The sequence below is a fragment of the Struthio camelus genome, chromosome Z, assembly GCF_040807025.1.
Source record: "Struthio camelus isolate bStrCam1 chromosome Z, bStrCam1.hap1, whole genome shotgun sequence".
Lineage (NCBI taxonomy): Eukaryota > Metazoa > Chordata > Aves > Struthioniformes > Struthionidae > Struthio > Struthio camelus.
The window spans coordinates 77,051,422-77,069,373 of NC_090982.1; the positions used below are offsets into that span (position 1 = coordinate 77,051,422).

Here is a 17,952-nt window from a genome sequence, read left to right on the forward strand (position 1 = left end):
TAGTGCGCTGTTTTGGGAAAAGCCAGTTTTGTGTATGGCCTCAAGCCCCATCACGTCTCTGCTGCTCTCTGACTGTGCACTTGGCTCTCATCCCCGATGTCACAATCCTGCACACATCATTTGTGAAACTGACTTCCTTTTGCTCAGCCTGTCGCCCAGCTCATCGCTGAAGATGAGCAGAGATGAAGCAGTACTGGATCTCCTGCAACCCTGTGGTACTCTGACTTGCTACGCATTAAAGGGACCTCTTCTGTTCTGTGTGCCGTCTTGCACGCATGCTGCACTGCGGCCTGGCTTCACTTCCTCTGGAGAGTTTTTACTACAGGAGGGCTGAACTTTTATCTCCCCTTGCGAAGTGGCCTGCCTGGTGACTGTCAGGAGCCACTGGTGGGAATGGGGGCTCTGCAGAGAATGATTCTAGGTGGGGAAAATCTGTGTTTTGGAGGTTAATACAAGAGCCCTCTGGCAAAACTCCAACTGTGTTCAGAGCTGGCAAAGTGATATACTTAACTGTGAGGCCTGAGTGGCCTGGATCTCTTTGAAAACATGGCCTTGTGAAAGCCAAATACATGCATGCAGACATATGGCAAGTCAGGCTCAGGGAATGAGGAACTTTTTTCCTGGAAATCCGTGTGCTGGAAAATGAACTTGGATCCTAAAAGCAGAATGGTCTGAATTCCTACCAGGATTCTGTGCCACAAGGAGCTAATGCTTTTCCAGCCAAGGATCCTGGTTAAGTAGGGAGAGCAAAGGGATTCTGCCTCTGCGTGCAGTTTTGGTAAGCCTGAAACTGCCATAAAGGGTCCTGTTCTGGTGTTCACATTTTAAAAATAACTTTAATGGAAAGTTGGAGAGGGCACAGGAAAAAAATTACAGATTCCTCTAAGGCTGGGAAAATGCTCAACAGTGAGCAATTTAAAGGGTAAATGAAGATTTCATTAGTCTATTGAGGTGGCTATTGAGGGGTGCTTTGGTTAGGATATGGGAGAATATACTGGTACTGTTCAGGGTCTTAAACTGGCAGAAAGACAGAATGAAGACCAAGGGCTCGATCTTATGGTTAGACAAATTGAAAACAGGTATGGAGCACATCATTTTAAAACTGAGGGAGACTACCCACTGGAGTAAATCCCTAAGGGAAACCTAAGGCTCCTTAAGTTTTGGGGACTCTTGTCATTTGAAGGTTTCCTATCAACCTTTACTTCCCAGAAGAGATGTTTTAATCACACACAAGCTTCTGGGCTCAGTACAAGGAGGGACTGTGCAAAGCGATGCATAGCCAAGCGGAGTACTTTAGTGAGTCTTTTTGCAGGTCTAAGGCTACAACCCCAAACTGCTCTGCTTGTTCTGCCGCAGGTGGACCCTACCCCTTACCCAGAAACCTCCTAATTCATTTATTCCGGTGTCAGACATTACGACCCTTTCACAAGCATTCAGGGTTGGTATTTTTAATTTGCTGTCCCATTAATTCCCTTTCCTTTAAGTATCTGACTTGTGGTCCTATGGCCCTAATTGAGGCTTCCTTACCCCATTTCCCTTCTTGAAGAAGCTCTTTAGAAAGTAAAAGCCACCACATAGGACAAAGTATCCAGATGCCGGTGATCTGTCTGAGTAGCTCTAACCAGCCCTGATCATCTCCTTCAAAGTAGTGAATCATGCTTGGTTTCTAGGGGTATGGAGTTCACAGTTCTGGGGAAATGTGTACCAGGAAGTGTTTCACAACTTTCTGTAAATTACAGGCAAGATCTCCTTCTCTGCTCATTTTGTATGCACTGAGACATCATTTCTCTTTCCCTAGAGCCAGCTCACGTTGGGCTAATAGAAGCAGGAGCAGTCTGTTAGTTCCCTGTGACTATAAAAAACGCTCCAGGTTTGCTAATGGCTCCTCACCAAAGTCACTTGCACCAGCCACTGCTTAACCATCCCTCTTCACAGCTGTTCACTCAGTTGAAACATCCAGGGAACTGACAAGAGTCAGTAACATTGCTTCTCAGGTGTGGGGAAATTATTGTACAAAAGCTGGTTACACCTTATATTGAACAATGAAAATTAAATTAAATAAATCAAAAGGTTAAAAAAAAAGTTTGCAACTAAGATTATTAATTTCAAGGACAGCAGTTAGAGAAACAAATTAAGGAAACTAGCTAATGAAGCCACCTGGATTGAGAAGCATCAGGACATGGATATAGAGTGGCATAGATTTCTTCAGTTCACTTGGTACAAAAGCTGTCTGAAGCTGTCTTTTGAATAATGTTTAAGCTGCAGTCCTCAGGGGTTGTGTAACTGCACTGAATGACAGTGAGAAAGAGCAAAGAATCTGCTGGCAGTAGGAAAAAAGGGTGGATCAGCAGAGGATGTTGTGGCTTGGAGGTGAGGATGTGCATGGAAAACCTGGGAACTCTTCAAAGTCAAGATCCTGTAGAGAAAACTATAATACACCACAAAAGGGTCTGCACTGATATTTGAAATGGGAGGGGAGAACAAGAGAGGGGAGGTGGCCACTGTATAAAGATTAAGAACTAAACTTTAGGTGTGACTCCACAACTGAAGGAATATTTGCCTCCATGTTGTTAAATGCAGGAACAGAGGTGGAGAGCCCAACAAAAAGCAAGTGTAACAACATACCACCCCAGCTAGAACAAAGCTCAGAGATTAATGCATTCAAATTGCTTGGAGTTCATAATCTCTTCCCCCGAGAGCTGAAAGAACCGACAATCACCTTGCAGGTCTGGTTGGAAGTGGTGCCACGCAACCAGAGAATAACAGCTGTACCTCACTTTCAGTGGAGAAAATAGATTTGGAAATCTTTAGGTCTATTAAACTGATCGCAAAATTAGGCAAGCTTTTAGAACAGATTCTGAAGGAAACTAATAGCATAAACGGGCAGAAGGATAAAATGGAATGCATATTTGCTAAAATGATATTTTATCAAACTAATCTAATGTCTTTCTGGACAAAGGAGGTGTTGTGGGTTAACTTTACCAGGATTTCAATGAGTTATTCAATATAATTTCAGGTATGAATATTTATTAGAGTGAAGAGGATAAGGACTGTGAAGTAAAGAAAAGATGTAATAAAACAGGGGAAAAGAACAAGTTATCTAAAAAAAAAAAAAAGAGTTACTGGGCAGTAAAGATATAACTGAAGTTCCTCAAAGATTGGTTTTAAGACCCACCTTCATATATAGTGTCATTAGGGACCTTCACAAAGTGCAAGAAAGTGCCAATGGCATGAAGCTAGGAGTCACTGTCTTTACAAATGAACATCAAGCCACGCACAGGAAAGCTGCAGGATTGCAAAGACCGTCAGCAACAGGATGAAACCTCCTATTTCCAAGTGTTGCTGAGCTGCTGATGAGAGCTGCTGGTATAAACTGGTGTAAGAAAATGAAAAAGAAGGAGCAGGCAGACCATTTGATTGTATGCTTATTATGAGCAATTTCGTATGTAAAGGGAGAAGTATTCATCATACAGATTAAATGTATACTTTAGCTTGCATATGTTCAGAAAAGATTAATTAAAATTTGAAGAGGTGCAAAGAGTGAATGTGATCAGAGGAAGAATGGGGCATTAATTTTCTGGTAAGCTAAGCTCCTTATGACTTCTCTTTAACCTTTCAAAACACAGTTTGAGAAGGGATAGAGTTGCTGTCTATAAATACATCAGGGGGAATAGATGTTACCAAAAGGGCAGCCTCACACAGGAACAAATGAATTCACTTTGATGGAAAAAATCAAAGCAGGTTCATAAACACTGAGGTTTTAGAATAAACCCAGGGGAATACAGGGCAGGCAGGGGACCTCTGCTTTTCATATATGGCTTGATCAAGTTATGAGGGAGACCGTGTAGTTGCTCCTTAATAGCCAGGGGATTAGACTGAATGCCCAGACAGGTGCTGTCAGCCCTAATTTGCACATTTCTATAGCTGAAATCTTGTTCTCTTTGCTGCAACTTAGGAGACGGACTTATTCACTGCTTGAGAGAGATCATAGTGCAGCTCAGTGCTCTTGGAAGTGCCAGCTCCAAGTCTCCACAGCGTTTTTCCGTCCCGCTAGGATATTCTGCTGTGGTTGGGGTTTGCCAGCAGCTGTTGGGGAGGTTGCTGGCTTACTTGGGACAAACTGACCCAGGGGTCCAGAGGCTCTTATGCAGATCTCACCTGAAGTCAGACTTTCTAGTTTCCAGAAGTTTTGTTATTGTGAAACACAGATTTGGAAAGTTAATCTCACAAAAGTAAAATAAAATGAAATAAACAAGTTCAGTTTCTCATTACTCAAAATTTTTAGTTTTCCCTGAGAGGTAATAATAAAAGTTCATATATTATACATTAAAATTGTATATACAAACATATAAATGTATATTTTTAAGCAATCCCTTCTGGAGCTGCTAGCATGCGTAGCTCCAAAGCAGCTGCCATGCTTTCCTGCTAACTTTCCAGACTCTGTGATTGAAAATATTTTTACTAGAGCACTCATTCATTGCTGATCCTTGGAAGCATCTCTGCAGGTAGCTTAGCTGCTGTCAATTATTGTTTTAACAACATACATAACAGTGGTCACCAGGCTGTTCCTGTTATGATGGCAGGTCTGCACCTTCCCATTTTCAAAAGGCTGACCTCTGCACTGGCTTTCTGAAGCTGGATTTCTGCATAAAAGCTGCTTTTTAAAGCTTGAGCAAAATCTCTTGGGCCTGCTTGTCTTTTGGACGGTTAAAAAAAAACCCTATACAGATGAAAGCAAAAACAATTGGAGGGAGACTTTTCATGTAATCTCCGCAAGTGCAAAGCAAAGTCTATCATCACCTTGGAAGAAAGATTATTATTTAGACAATTCTAACCAGCTCTCAGATAATAACTAACTACAAACGACAGATGTTGGTGCCTGGGATTCACCTCAGGGAATGGCGTGGACCAGTCAGATTTCATCTGGAAATCATCCAGTGAACTTGTGAATAGGTGCAGCAACAGCACGAATGAACTACTGCCCACTGCCATCATGTTAAAAGTAACAGACAATAAGCCTACACAAGAGCTCAGGAATTCATTAAGAATGTCCCGTGGGAAAGGATTACTACTATAAATTTGAATCAGGCGATGTCCTAAGGTTCTTCTAGACATCCAAGCCTTTCCTTAGCATGACTTCATTTTCCTGGGAATAAAGTCATTTTCCTCAGAATAAATCCTTTTACAAGCATTTAGAGGTCGTCCTTCACCACAGCAGTGAGGCACCGTTTGCAGAAAGCCAAAACAAGACCGGCGAGCGTTTCCAAAAGCACGTCCACTCTGGCACAGCCCAGGGCATGTTATGCTGCTGGAGATAGCTAGAGTGACCCAGCCACCTGGCAGAGTAGGCAGCAGCTCATCGCTGCTGTGGAGAAGAGCATCACACTGGCACTTCCACTGCGTTTTCCTACTAGGGGGAAGGGGTTCTTGCTGACTGTTCCCCTCTGAAACAAAGCAAAAAAAAGTCTGAACAAAGAGACAAAGGGACACTTTCCTTGTGGGTCACGATACCTGCTCCTGCTGGCCTTAGGAAGAGTCATGAAGTTCCTGCTCTGGGGGGTCAAACAAGCTCCCTGGTGTGTGGGTGCTTTGTGCCGCAGACCGGACCTGTGCTGAGCAGAGGTCTGATGCTGTGTATCTCAAGATGCCTCCTAGCAGGGAAGGGCACAACGCTTGGAGAGCCCTGAACCCAGTTGCCCAGATCGCTAACAGAGAAGCCCAGGGAAGACCTTTTGGTAAGGATACTGCGTTGCTGTGAGCCCTGAAAAGGAGGGCAAATGCTGTGCTCTTCCCCTTGCCCTGCAAGCTAGTGGAATAGGGCTGAGAGCCGGACTCCCAGCGTTCCCCAAAGACACACGCAGACAAAGTGACCTGATCATGGAGTTACCTTTTACTCTAACAATGTCTTCAGCTGCCACATGTCATCTCCACAAAAAGCTGACAGAGTGTTAGAGATCATAGGTGGAAAGAAGACGCACAAGCAATTACTGCTTCTGTGATATGACACGTGCAGCTTCAGGAAGAGTAATGAAGAGGGAGGACAATGAAACCTAAGAAAGATGAGGCAGTAAAGATGCTAACTCCATTACTATTCCATTTGCACAGAGTCAAAGCAGGGAACTGTCTAGGGAAACAAACAGAAAGGATGCAGCCAGGCACAAGGTGGGAAGTGCTTGTCCTGAAAAAGGAAGAGACTGAGCTTGTCCTTCATCCACTACATCCAGCCTTCTCCTATGCATTCAGACTGACACATACTACAATGACCATTAACAAGATAAACTCTGGGAGTGTGAGATGAAAGAGAGTTTGAATGTTATGGTTTGTTTTTCCCTGCAGCCTCGTTTCCTTGAGCTTTGGTAAATGAATGTCTTCCTATTTGATGATTAAGCTTATCTGGTGTTGGGAGGAACAAGGTGAATCAGGATAAAATCTGTAATTTGGGAGTGCAATGATCGTACCTGCAGGTCATCTCAGCTGACAGGGCTGGCTGGAGAGATTAGATACTAGTGAATGCACCATGGAGGGCACAAGCCCACGGTGCCAGGTTGCAAAGGATCAGCGCAGCGGCTTGTGTTCCTAACAGTCAGCTTTTCAGGAGGAGGTTCCCCCTGCTAGGCACAAAATCCAGACGCAGGCCCAGCAAGAGCTCCTCTACCTCCCCAAACAGGTCTTGAGCCCTGCGGCAGTGATGGCAGTGGCAAGGCTGTGGACTGCGACTGTACCCACAAGGGCTACTCTGAGCACATTCATAAAGGAAGGTGCCAGGATGGGAGACAGCTGGGCAAACTGTGCTGGAGGCAGATGTTGGGGTTAGCAGAGGGGCAGGGGCCGTGGGGTCACAGCACAGAGCTGGCAAGCCAGGAACAAGGAGACCATTAACTTTTCTGATCTCTTTTTGAAGGTGTCCTTTCTGCACACGTGTACGTTTGATCTCTGGGAATCACAGCATCTTGTGGCAAGGAGTTCCCCCATTGCCTTCAGCAAAGCATGAAAAACTACTGTCTCTCGTTAGCGTCAAAGCTCCTGGTGGTTTCGGTTGATTGTGCTGTTAATTCTGCTATCCTGAGAGGGAATGAATGCTCATTTCCTGTTCACCTTTCCTGTATAAGTCACAATGCTGTAGCCACAGGCATCACTTACCAAGCTGGGCAGCCATACATGCTTTATACTCTTGCCTGGCACAGAAACCGTTCTTGCCCCCAAACACCCCTGTTGTCCCTGTGTGGGCTGTTTCTAGTTCTATCCCTTTTGTGATGGGTGGAACAGAACTGCAGGCAAAAACTGAGAGGAGGTTTCACCACAGATTTATACAACAGCAGGATGGGTTTTTGTTCTGTTCTCTGTTCCTTTGTTGATGATCCCTGATGGTCACTTCACTTTTTCCTTGCTGAGAAGTGAGCTGACATCTCCCCAGTGACTCTCTAATCTCTTTTGTGAGTGGCAAAATCTAATTTAAAGTCCATCCTTGTGCAGTGCATCCTCACTTCTGCCATCTGTGCATTACTGTGCATTTACCAACATGGACCACAGTTTGCTGTTGATCCGCCCAGTCCCTCAGTACCATTATTGCCCCCTCGAACCTCTCAAGGCAACTTTAATTGGTGATTATCCTAAATTAGAAGATCAGTAACTTCTGTCCCGTCCCTGCTCACACGCTTTTCCAGACCATTTATAAAAATGCTAAAAAAATCCAAGCCCTAGCCCAGACATCATTGGTACCTTCCTCCACCTTAAAATCTGACCATTAATCCTACCTTTGACTTCCTATCTTCTTGCCTCTTATTAACCACGCGGAGAAAGACAAAGGAATGTATTATAGGATGAAATGGATTAAGGAAAAAAGAAAGCCCTGGCTTCTCGCTTGCCTCCTTCCACCCCTGAGGCTCAGACTGAGTGTAAGCAGTAGGTTACCTGCCCCACAGCTAGGAGATCTGGCCAACTGAGCAGCGAACGCGTTGAGCCAGGCACCCTGGCACCAGCGCACCAGTTTGCTCTCCAGCTTCCCATCCCACCGCTCGGCCGTGCCAGCTCTTCTGGCTTCTGCTTTGGCTTTTGCTCCACAGGGGAGGCAGCAGGACCCTGAACTTTCTGTCAAGGGGCAAAACGAAGTTTGAAAGGAGGTTTGCTGAGGGTTGCAGACCCCCACCCTCAGGGAGGAGATGCAACCCTTACAGGCAATCCCCAGGGAACAGTCTCCCATCCCACAGCTGAGGGGACACCCAGCACCAATGAAGGTCCCTCACTCCACGACTGAGGGGATACTCGGTGCCGATGGGGGTCCCCCACCCCAAGGCCAAGGAGATGCCAGGTGCCAAGGGGGTCCCTCACCCCACGGCTGAGGGGACACCCAGCACCAAGGAGGTCCCTCACTCCAAGGCCAAGGGGACACCTGACACCAAGACGGTCCCTCACCCCACGGCCGAAGGGACACCCGGTGCCAAGGGGGTCCCTCACCCCATGGCCGAGGGCACCCCTCGCCCCACAGCCAAGGGGAAACCCGGTGCTGAGGGGATCCCTCACTCCATGGCCGAGGGCACCCCTTGCCCTACAGCTGAGGGGAAACCTGGTGCTGAGGGGATCCCTCACTCCATGGCCGAGGGCACCCCTCGCCCCACGGCCGAGGGGATGGTGTCGGGTGCTGAGGGGGTTCTTCACTCCATGGCTAAGGGCACCCCTCGCCCCACAGCTGAGGGGACTCCTCGCCTCATGGCGAAGAGGACACCCAGCACCGACGGGGTCCCTCGCCCCCCGGCCGAGGCGACGCGGGGGGGCTGAGCGGGTCCCTCGCCCCCCGGCCGAGGCGGCGCCGGGCGCTGAGCGGGTCCCTCACGCCACGGCCGCGGTGGGGGAGGGGAACGCCTGGCTGACGGGGTCTCCCGCCCCCTGCCCGGGCCCCGGCTGACGGGGTCTCCCGCCCCGTGCGCAGGGGCCCGCTCCGTGGCGGGCAGTAGGCGCCGCGGACCCCGGCGCGGGGCTGGGGGGCGGGTCGCGGGTTCGAGTCCCCGCGCGGGCTGGCGGGCGAGCGGCCGGAGCGGCGGCTCACCTGGCCGGGCAAGGCGGCGGGCAGACTTTGCCTCTAGCCTCTATAAAAGGTATAACGGCGGCGTGAGTCAGAGCCCCCGCCTCTCTCCGCCCGCCCTCACGTACACACGGCCCGCGCGGGCAGGCAGGCAGGCACCGAGCCGGCCGCCGCCGCCGCCGGGCACTTGCCGGAGATGAGCAGCACCGGGTTGCGGGTCGCGCTGCTGCTCGTGGCCGCCCTGGGCCGCGCCGGGGCCGGGGTGGGCGCCGAGGACTCGCCGCACTCGCACGAGAGAGGTGAGCCGGGGGCGGGGGGGTCCCTGTGGCTGGGCTGGGGGCAGCAGCGCGCCGCCGCCGCCGCCTTTGTCCCCGCTGCCGCCGCCGCGTCGGGGCTCTGCGCGGCGCCGGCCCCCGCGCCCAGGGGCTGGGGACCCGGCCTGGCGTGCTGCAACTTCTTTTTTCTTTCTTTTTCTTCTTTCTCTCCTGCTAATTCTGCCCCCCCCCCCCCAGCACATCGGGGCCCGGCAGCGCAGCGCGGTCCCCCCCCGGGGGCACGGGCTCTGCCTGCCGGCGGTGGCCGTTGTCCTGCTGCCGGCGGGTGGCTTTTTGCGATTTCGGGGGCAGCGTCTAAGGCAAAGCCCCAGGTCCTTGGGTCTCGGTGCCTGTTCTGAGCCGGGGACTGTGGCGCTGCGGGAGTTTGGGGGGCAGCGCCCTGGATTTGCGTCGCGTTTGGGGCTGCGCGCACCGCTGGGATGTTTCTGCTCCTGGCCATGCTCCTGCTGCGGTTCCTGTTACCAGCTTTGCTGGCGGCTTTGTGTTTCCCGGGCAGAGCGTGTCCTCCGTTGTGCCTCTGGTAAGGAGTTGTCTTGACCTGTGCCAGGGCAGCCGCTGCGCGGTCCGGACCCGGCAAGTGTTCGCTGCCAGGAGCTACTTTTGTTATTGCAGTGAATCACGCTTCTTACCAGAGCCGTTCTTGCTGGGCCGAGCGCTGAACAGAAGCAGGGACGCAGATGGTCCTTGCCACAGACATGAAGTAACCCAGGCTGCGGGGTGGGAGGGAGCTGGGCGTTCAGCGTAGCGGCCGGGTGCGCTGGCAGCGAGCGCCTGGGCACGGTGCGGGGTTAGCTTAGGGGTTGGGAGATGGGGATGCAGCTGGCAAAAGGAGCTGGAGGGGCAGGAGGTGGCAGAGAGGTGGCTGCGGAGCCCGTTAGCAAGGAGCGGGCAGCCTGGCCTTTGCTATGCTGCTGTCGGGGGCTGAAAGTCTCAGCTGTGCCCCCCTTCTGAGGAGCAGGACCACGAGTGCACGAGCTCTGCCAAGCTGCGTGTCTCGGCCTCGCTGCGAGGCATCGGTGCCGGCTCCCTCCCTGGCCCCTCCGGAGGCTTGTGGGGGAGGTAGGGCTGGTGGGCACCCTGCACCAGCCCAGGGTTGCCACAGAGGCCTGCCCAGGTTGCCCAGCCCCAGCAGATGTGGAAGGGGGCTCTGGGAGCCTCCAGCTTGCCCAGGGTCCTGCGATACGGGTATCTTCAGGAAACAGTAGCTCTCTTGCCTACTGCAGCCAGTTTCCTCTCTCCCCTCTCTTCAGGCCTGTCCTGTTCTCCATTTCCTCCTCTTTTCTTCCACCTGAGCCCATTTCTCTTGCTGTAACCTCCTATTTGACTCATTCCCCTTGGGTTTTCCCCATTTTTGCTCGCTTCTACTCAGGTGCCCTACGTGCTGCAGTGTGCTGCTGCCATTTCCTCTTTTCGCTGGCACCTGCCGGCGTGGGAGCGCTTGGGTTCATGGGGAGCAGGAGCGTGCCGTGGTGCAATGTCTGCCCTATGCCTTCCCCGACCCGAGCAGGCCTCCCTGGGGAGCTGGCCCGAGTCCCGCATGCCATGGCCCAGTCAGTCCTCCCCCAGCAGCACAAAGAACAGTCCCTGCAGCGACCTGAGCTCCTGATGGCAGATTAAAGGCTGATCCCAAAGGTTTGCAATGGGTCAGAGTTTATGAACACAAAAGGGCTTTAATGCAGCCAGGCTTGGGAGGGATCAGTGCCCCCATGGAGCTGTGTCCTGGGAGGAAAGGGCCTGTGCGGGCTGTGCGTCTGCATGGGGAAACCAGGGCTGTGCTTGCAGAGGAAGGGCCTGGCAACTTGGAGCTGTGCCGCAGGAGAAGAGGATCTTTGTGGGGGTCCCCAAAAGGGGCAGCTGGGTTGGGCACCCCGTTGCCCAGACCCTGTGTCAGCTCGGTGCTCGCAGCACCCTGGCCTGGGGACCTGCCTGCAGCCGGTCTTTGGGCAGGGGGAGCACTGCGGCACAGCCTGCGTGCCTTGACCAGGCCATCGCCTTTGAGGGAGACGTGTTTTGTAGGCTGAGCTCTGCGGCTGGTCCCTGCTTCGGGACTCTTAGTGCATCTCTGCGCACCCTGGTACTTGCTGGGCCATTGAGCATCAGAAATAACACCCCACTTTCCCTCCTCTCTGGACCATGAGCTCTTGTGGTTCCCCGCCCCAGGTTGGGACCTGTCTCCTTGCCCGGGAGCACAGCAAGGTGGTCCTGCCCTGGCATCGCTGTGTCAGCCAGCCTCATCCCACAGGGCCTTGGCTGCCAGGCTGGGATCTGGCCCAGGGGCCCAGCACGGAGAGGGGGAGCTGGCAGGATCCCAGTGCCCTCCGTGGCTGAGCACGGGGCCATCGCGTGCCCAAGGGAAGGGAGCGGGGTGTCTGAGCTGGAAGCGAGCCTGCTGTCCCGCCTGCTGCACACAAGCCGTCGAGTTTCTCTTCGCCTCGGAGCTCAAGGCGAGGAGGTGCCGTCGGACAGCATCTGCGGCGTGAACGGCACGCGGTTGCTGCCCTGCGTTTCAGGGTTGCCCTGCAGTGGCTTCAGGCTGCCTGTCCGCTGATCTGTGGGAAAACTGAGGGTGGAGAGGGGCAGATGGAAAAGGCAGACCCTCTGGTGCCCCTCCGAATTGCCTAGCTCTGCTGCGGGATCCCTCCGGCTCCATGCAGCCAATCCCCCAGCCTCGATGAGAGCAGAGTCTCTCTCGGAGCGTGTCGTCCATCCCCACGTCCCTGTGGCACGGCGACATCTCCTCTCCTCTGTGCTGCCTCGGAGCAGCCAGCAGGTCCAGCCCCTTTCTTTAGCCTACCGTTGGGCTGGCCCCTCACCCTGCCAAAAGCTTCCCCTGTCCTCCCAGGCAGCAGGACATGCTGAGCAGCGAGCCGCTAATGGCAGCGCCCGCCTGAGCTCCGCCGGAAAGCGCTGCTGGATGGTGTTAGGTGTCACGGAGGGAAGGGAGCCGCTCGCCGCAGCGCGAGCGTCCCAGAAGCGGGAGGGCGGGGGGAGAGCGCAAAGGAGAGCACAACAGGGAAATCGGCTGCCTCTGGGGCTATGAAACATCCTCCCCCCTGGAGAAAGGGAACAGCATTTAGTGTTAAGCTGGACCAACCCTGCGGCTCAGCTGGAGGGGCTCTGCGTGGCTTTTCTCGCCCTCTTCTCCCAAGGCAGTCGGCTCCCTGCTGCGCTGCCTGGCTGGGGCCCCCCGCGAGCCCTCTCCTTGCGCGTTACCTCCCAGCGCGCTCATCCAGGTGGTGGGCAGCGGCTGGGTTTTTCCCCCAGGTTTCTTGCAGCGCTTTACAGCGCCTACCCGGGCTGTCAGCGCTGGCAGGTAGGGCAGGGCGCGCGGCGCTGCATCACCCGCTGCTGAAATGCAGCCACCTCTGTTGTGGTAAATGGCAGCGGTTCAGTAGCAAGGAGAACTGGTGTCTGGCAGCTTTCAGAGGGGGAAGACTGTGCTCAGCTGGGGAGTGTGGGAGGTAGGCTGTAATTATGCAAATAGACATTTGGGCAGGGCAATGGGTTAATGTTCATGGCACGAAGGGCTGTGAGATTGCGAATGCCCCCACGTGGAAGGGACTGGAGCATTGCAGCGTGCCCGATGCTGAGCGGGCATCGGCTGCGACGCCTCCTGGCAGCGCTCGGCGCACATGCCGAGGGGCCCAGCCCTGTGCACCTGGGCCTGTGAGATGTTCGCTGGCGTGGGTGGCCTGGCTGCTGCTGCTGCTGTAGCTGTGCCCAAATCTGTGGGATCAGGGAAACTAATTTGGCTGGCCTCGGTGCATGGATGAGTGCTTCTGGGTACTTTTTGCTCTGGTTGCTGGGAGACCCCCGGGAGAACTTGTTCTGGCTGAACTGGGATGGATCAGACTCCTTGGTGCAGCTGCAGCCTTGAGGTTATTCACATGGGTGGTAGGAGGCTGGTGGAGCAGGGAGGTGCCAGCACCGTGCTATCGCCCCATCTATGACCTGAGCTTTGAGCCACTTGCAGTGTAGGCAGAGTCCCTGGAGCTGAGCAGAAACGGGGTGCTGCGGCAGGATGTGCGTCGACTGCGGGCTGTTGGGTCACCGTTCCCAGGCCTGACCTGAATACCCCTCTGAGATGCCACATCCCCGTGCTGCAAGAGAGGAAAGCTGCCAGGGCATATCTTGAGGGTCCTAGTCACAGAATCACAGAATCGTTTAGCTTGGACCTCTGGAGATCATCTAGTCCAACCTCCCTGCTCAAGCAGGGTCACCTAGAGCATATTGCCCAGGATCACATCCAGACGGGTTTTGAATATCTCCAGCGAAGGAGACTCCACCACCTCTCTGGGCAACCTGTTCCAACGCTCTGTCACCCTCACAGTGAAGAAGTTTTTTCTCAGGTTCAGATGGAACTTCCTGTGGTTCAGTTTCTGCCCGTTGCCTCTTGTCCTGTTGCTGGGCACCACGGAGAAGAGGCTGGCCTCATCCTCTTGACACCCTCCCTTCAGATACTTGTACACGTTGATGAGATCGCCTCTCAGTCTTCTCTTCTCCAGGCTGAATAGTCCTGTCCATGACTGCTATCGGTGGAGGATCCTTGCACCCCTTTTCTTTCCTCTTTACCCTCCTGCCAGCACCGTGCAGTGCATGTGCCTTTGCAGAGCCTGGCAGAGCTGCCACCCTCCTCCAAGCCACTCTGAGAGGCAGCCTGGGAAATCACAGCCTGCTCTGACCTTTCTTGCGGCTCTGGCCGTGGCATCCGTAATGCCACAGCTTCTTGCCTGGTGCTCCATGCCAGGACGGGAGCTGGCACTGCCTGCCACAGAGAAGCGTGGAGTGCAGGCATCCTCCCTGCCACAGGAGATGTGGCATGTTTCCAAAGTTCACATGCTTCTCCCTCGTGCTTTTGCTGGGCACCCTCAGCCCTGGCCTCCTAGGGAAATACTGGGAGGGATGTCTGTGGAGTGATTTTCTTCCTGGAGACAGCGGACCAGGAGCAGGAAAGCTGGGCTTCTGCACATGGGCTGCCTTCATCGGACCTGGGCTCTCAGGCTGACCATGACGGACAGTAGTAGCATCTTTGGTGCACGCCTGGATCTGCATTGGAGAGAGGAGGGCAGGCTCCCACTGTGTTTGGGGCCTTATGTCAGACGTCTGGGCCTGGGAAAATGTGCCTCTTCCTTTCTCACCCGTGAGCTGGAATCCACTCCTATTAATAGCGAGTGACTGTCAATAGCTGTTGTCAGCAGCGGTGCTGGGGCTGGAGCTGCGCCTGCCCCTCCTGCATGCCGGCCCGGCCAGCGGGTGTTCGCCTCGCTGAGGCAGGGAGACAGTCTTGGTGCTGGCCTCATGGCTGGACCGTGCTGCTAAATGCTCCCTTGCGTCCTTGCACCCTTGGGAACTGATGGGAAAGGGGCATGGGTGCTGCCCCAAGCTGTGGCACCCAACCTGCCCCTTGCTGCTAGGTGAGCTCAGGGTGTGCTCCCCATCTCGTCCCGGGTCCATCGCGCCCCTCTGCCCACCCCAGCACCCTCACTAGCTGAGGTATGCCAACAGCCTGTGTGCACCAATGCTGCACCCACGGTCAGCACGCTGGTAGGAAGAGGAGGAACCCTTGAGCTGTGCCAGCCTGGGCAGGGGCATGGTCCTTAATGGGGTCTTTTGGCCTCGGGACAAATCTGAGCCCATGTCCCTCCTGCCTGGAGCTCTCTGCTTGCTCCTAGCCTCAACCTGGAGGAGAAGTGTCCATCTTCTGCTGAGAGGCCAGGCAGCTGCTGGGGAAAGCCCATGGGGCATGCTGACGTGTCCTGGGCCAGGGGATGTGCCGCTGTGCCATGGCTGCAGCGCTCCCAATGGGCTGCCCGTGATGTGGGGCTTGGAGAGGTCCTAGCATGGGCCCCTGTCCTTCCCCTGCCCTTCCTAGGGAAAGGGTTTGCCTGTGGCAGGACTCTTACGCACCTCTCCATGGGAGTTTGGGTAGTGTGGACAGGTTGGGGGGGCCATAAGGGCCTGCTGGGACAGGAGCTGGGCCTGGGACACTCGGAAAGGTGTTTAGTCTGGCACTTCTTCCACTGGGAGCCTGTCCCAATGGCTAGTGGTATTTGCTCTTGAGTAAGACGTGGTTTTGGTGGCTGTTTTCCTGATGAGGAAAACTGCAGACCTGCCTTGCTAAATGCTTTTTCTTGGGACGGCGGGAGGCTGTGGCTGCTCTAGAGTAGCTGGAAGAGCATTTGTGCCACTTCTCAATGACGGAAGCCACTATCTGTGATTTTTACTGTCGTAACAATGATAACAAATGGCCAAGTCCCAGCTTTCCCCCTGCATGACATGCGCGGGAGACCTGGCCTTGCCCTGGGGACCTTGACCCTTTCGGCCGGAGGCAGAGCCCTCCGGGAGCATCCCGCTTGCCACGGTGGAGGCAGGGGGGGATCCAAGTGTGGTGGGAGCCTGGGGACCCGCACCTGGGCCAGGAGTGCTGCCTGGGGAGCTGTGCATGCTGCCAGTCTTTCCCTTCTACTCACACTCCTTTTTTTTTTCCCCTTTTCCTTTTCAAGGTCCTGGCCAGGGTCACTGGAGCTATAAAGGTAAATACCCTGTGGTTACTCCTGCTTTTTCCTACCACCCTACAGGCCCTGGGCCTGAGCCAGGTGTGGTTAATGATTACAGGGCTCCCGTGTGCACCCCACAGCTCACCTTTCCCTCCTGCCCAACCCTGCCAGCTTCGGCAGTGCCGATGGCTGCCCAGGGGCACGGCCGGCTGGATGGGCCCAGGCAGGTGCTCCCATTTGGCTGGGAAGCAGTGGCCCTGCTCAGGGTTTCCCCAGCCCCCTTGGGCGCGATGGGGATGCCCCTTGTGGTCTGGCTCTCCTGGCCCCAATCCCATGCCAAACCGGGCTCTGCTCTCTAGGCTGGACTTGCAGCCTCTGCGGGGACTTTGACCTGCCCAGGGCTAAGCCTATGTCCTTGGTCTCCTTCCCTCCTCTCCTGCCATGGCAGGGCTGAGCCTCCCCGCCGCATCCTGGACGGGCATCACTGCAGCCCTAGTGCCGAGGCAGCCGCTTCACAGCGCGGTGAGCTCGGGGCGCTCCCGCAACGGGGCAGGTGAAGTGACAGGCTGGAGGGCCAGGCTGTGCAAAGCAGCCAGACCGTGACGAGCTGCAGAGCAGGAGCTCCTCTGCCTGCCAAGTCCCCTCGTAAATCATCTTCTCACGCTCTTCCCAAACACCCCTAAAATAGACTTTCCTGGCAGCTCACCACGCTCGGAGGCCTTGTCCTAATCCAGCTGCCCACAGTCATGTGGCAGCACAGAGCTGCTCCCATGGATGCTCCCAAGCTACCTTGGGGGAAACTAAACTGTGTGCAGGGTTTATTCCCTGGCCTGTGCTTGTCCCCTTCCCTCCTTTCCGGCGTGCCCCGTGCCCGGGCGGTCTCACGTGCCCTCCCTCCCGAACCAGACTGGCAGGAGTGGAACTTGCACTACCCGGACTGCGGAGGCATGATGCAGTCACCCATCAACATCAACACGGCCAAGACCATCTTCAGTCCCCAGCTGCGGCCCATCCAGCTCTCTGGCTACAGCCTGCCCTCCAAGGAGAGACTCAAGCTGAAAAACAACGGACACACAGGTGGGTGGCTGAAGGGATGTGGCACGGGGCTGGCCTCACCGAGGCCAAGCCGTTGCTCGCAGCCTCTCCTGGCAGGACCGGGCTGGTCTGAAACTCTTGCGCTCTGGTCTCTGGTGAGGTTGCTGTCTTGTAGGCTTCATTCATACGGTCTCCAAGGCCAAAAGGGCAACATTAGGCTGTCTAGCCTGTAAGGCCCAAGTGCTTTCCTGGCTGGAGTGGAGAAACCAAGAGATGGAGAACTCACCGCTGCCTTTGGGAGTTTGCTCCAAGAATTTATTGTAATCCACACTTCTTTTAAAAAATGGATCCTGGTACTTCTGATATAAGTTTGCAGCTGTTAGTTCCTCTCCTACATTTCACTGTTAAAGGACCATTTGGTCTCTGATATGACTTTGCCATTAAGGTATTTACCTCTTAGGCTTTTAGGACACAATATCAGTCAAATTCCTTAAGCTATGTGTTAGGATGTTATCTCAGGATCTTAAGGCATTTTTTTATGGGCCTTTTATATGCCTTCTCCAATTTTAGGGCATTTTTTGGAATGTGAGGACACAGTTTATTCACAGTATTTTAGCATCAGTCTCACCCTGCCAGGTATAGAGATTAAACCCACCTCCTTCCTGCTCACTACCCCACAGTTATGCATCTGGGAACAGTGGGTCCTGTGTGCTACCATGTCCTTGTGGGAGCGTGTCAAGTGTTATGTGTGTACTGATGTCGTCATGGCTCAGGGACTGGCAGAGGTAGTAGAGGCCATGACTTAAAATTCATTGAAGGTGTGATAAAGCAGCTCACTGCCTTGGTAGCTAGCAAGACAGATTGAGCTGGTCTGTGCATTAAAGCAAACTCAAGGAGTTAGATTTGCTGTGCATGGTCAGAGCAGCCACGCATTGCATGCACGGAGCTTTATAATGCCTCCTGCCCTAGCGTGCCTGCATAGTTAAACTACTTGAGCTCGGTAGTTGCTATTTTAGACACCCTGGCATCTGGAGTTGCTTAGTGTTCAGAAAAGCAGTCATAGCAC

General features: G+C 54.0%; 1 protein-coding gene across 4 annotated transcripts in view; it reads left to right on the plus strand.

Annotated features, from left to right (window-relative positions):
• The window catches only part of LOC138064773 (carbonic anhydrase 9-like), a 37,236-nt gene that overhangs the window by 11,722 nt on the left and 7,562 nt on the right, over positions 1 to 17,952 (plus strand). For 2 of the 4 annotated variants that reach the window (XM_068928697.1, XM_068928700.1), the window contains exons 2-3: positions 15,858 to 15,887; positions 16,758 to 16,928. In XM_068928697.1, coding sequence (XP_068784798.1) covers positions 15,858 to 15,887; positions 16,758 to 16,928 — 201 coding nt within the window. Of the gene's footprint in view, positions 1 to 8,908; positions 9,319 to 15,857; positions 15,888 to 16,757; positions 16,929 to 17,952 lie in introns of those variants that run through there. The other 2 variants (XM_068928698.1, XM_068928696.1) reach the window with 2 other exon arrangements.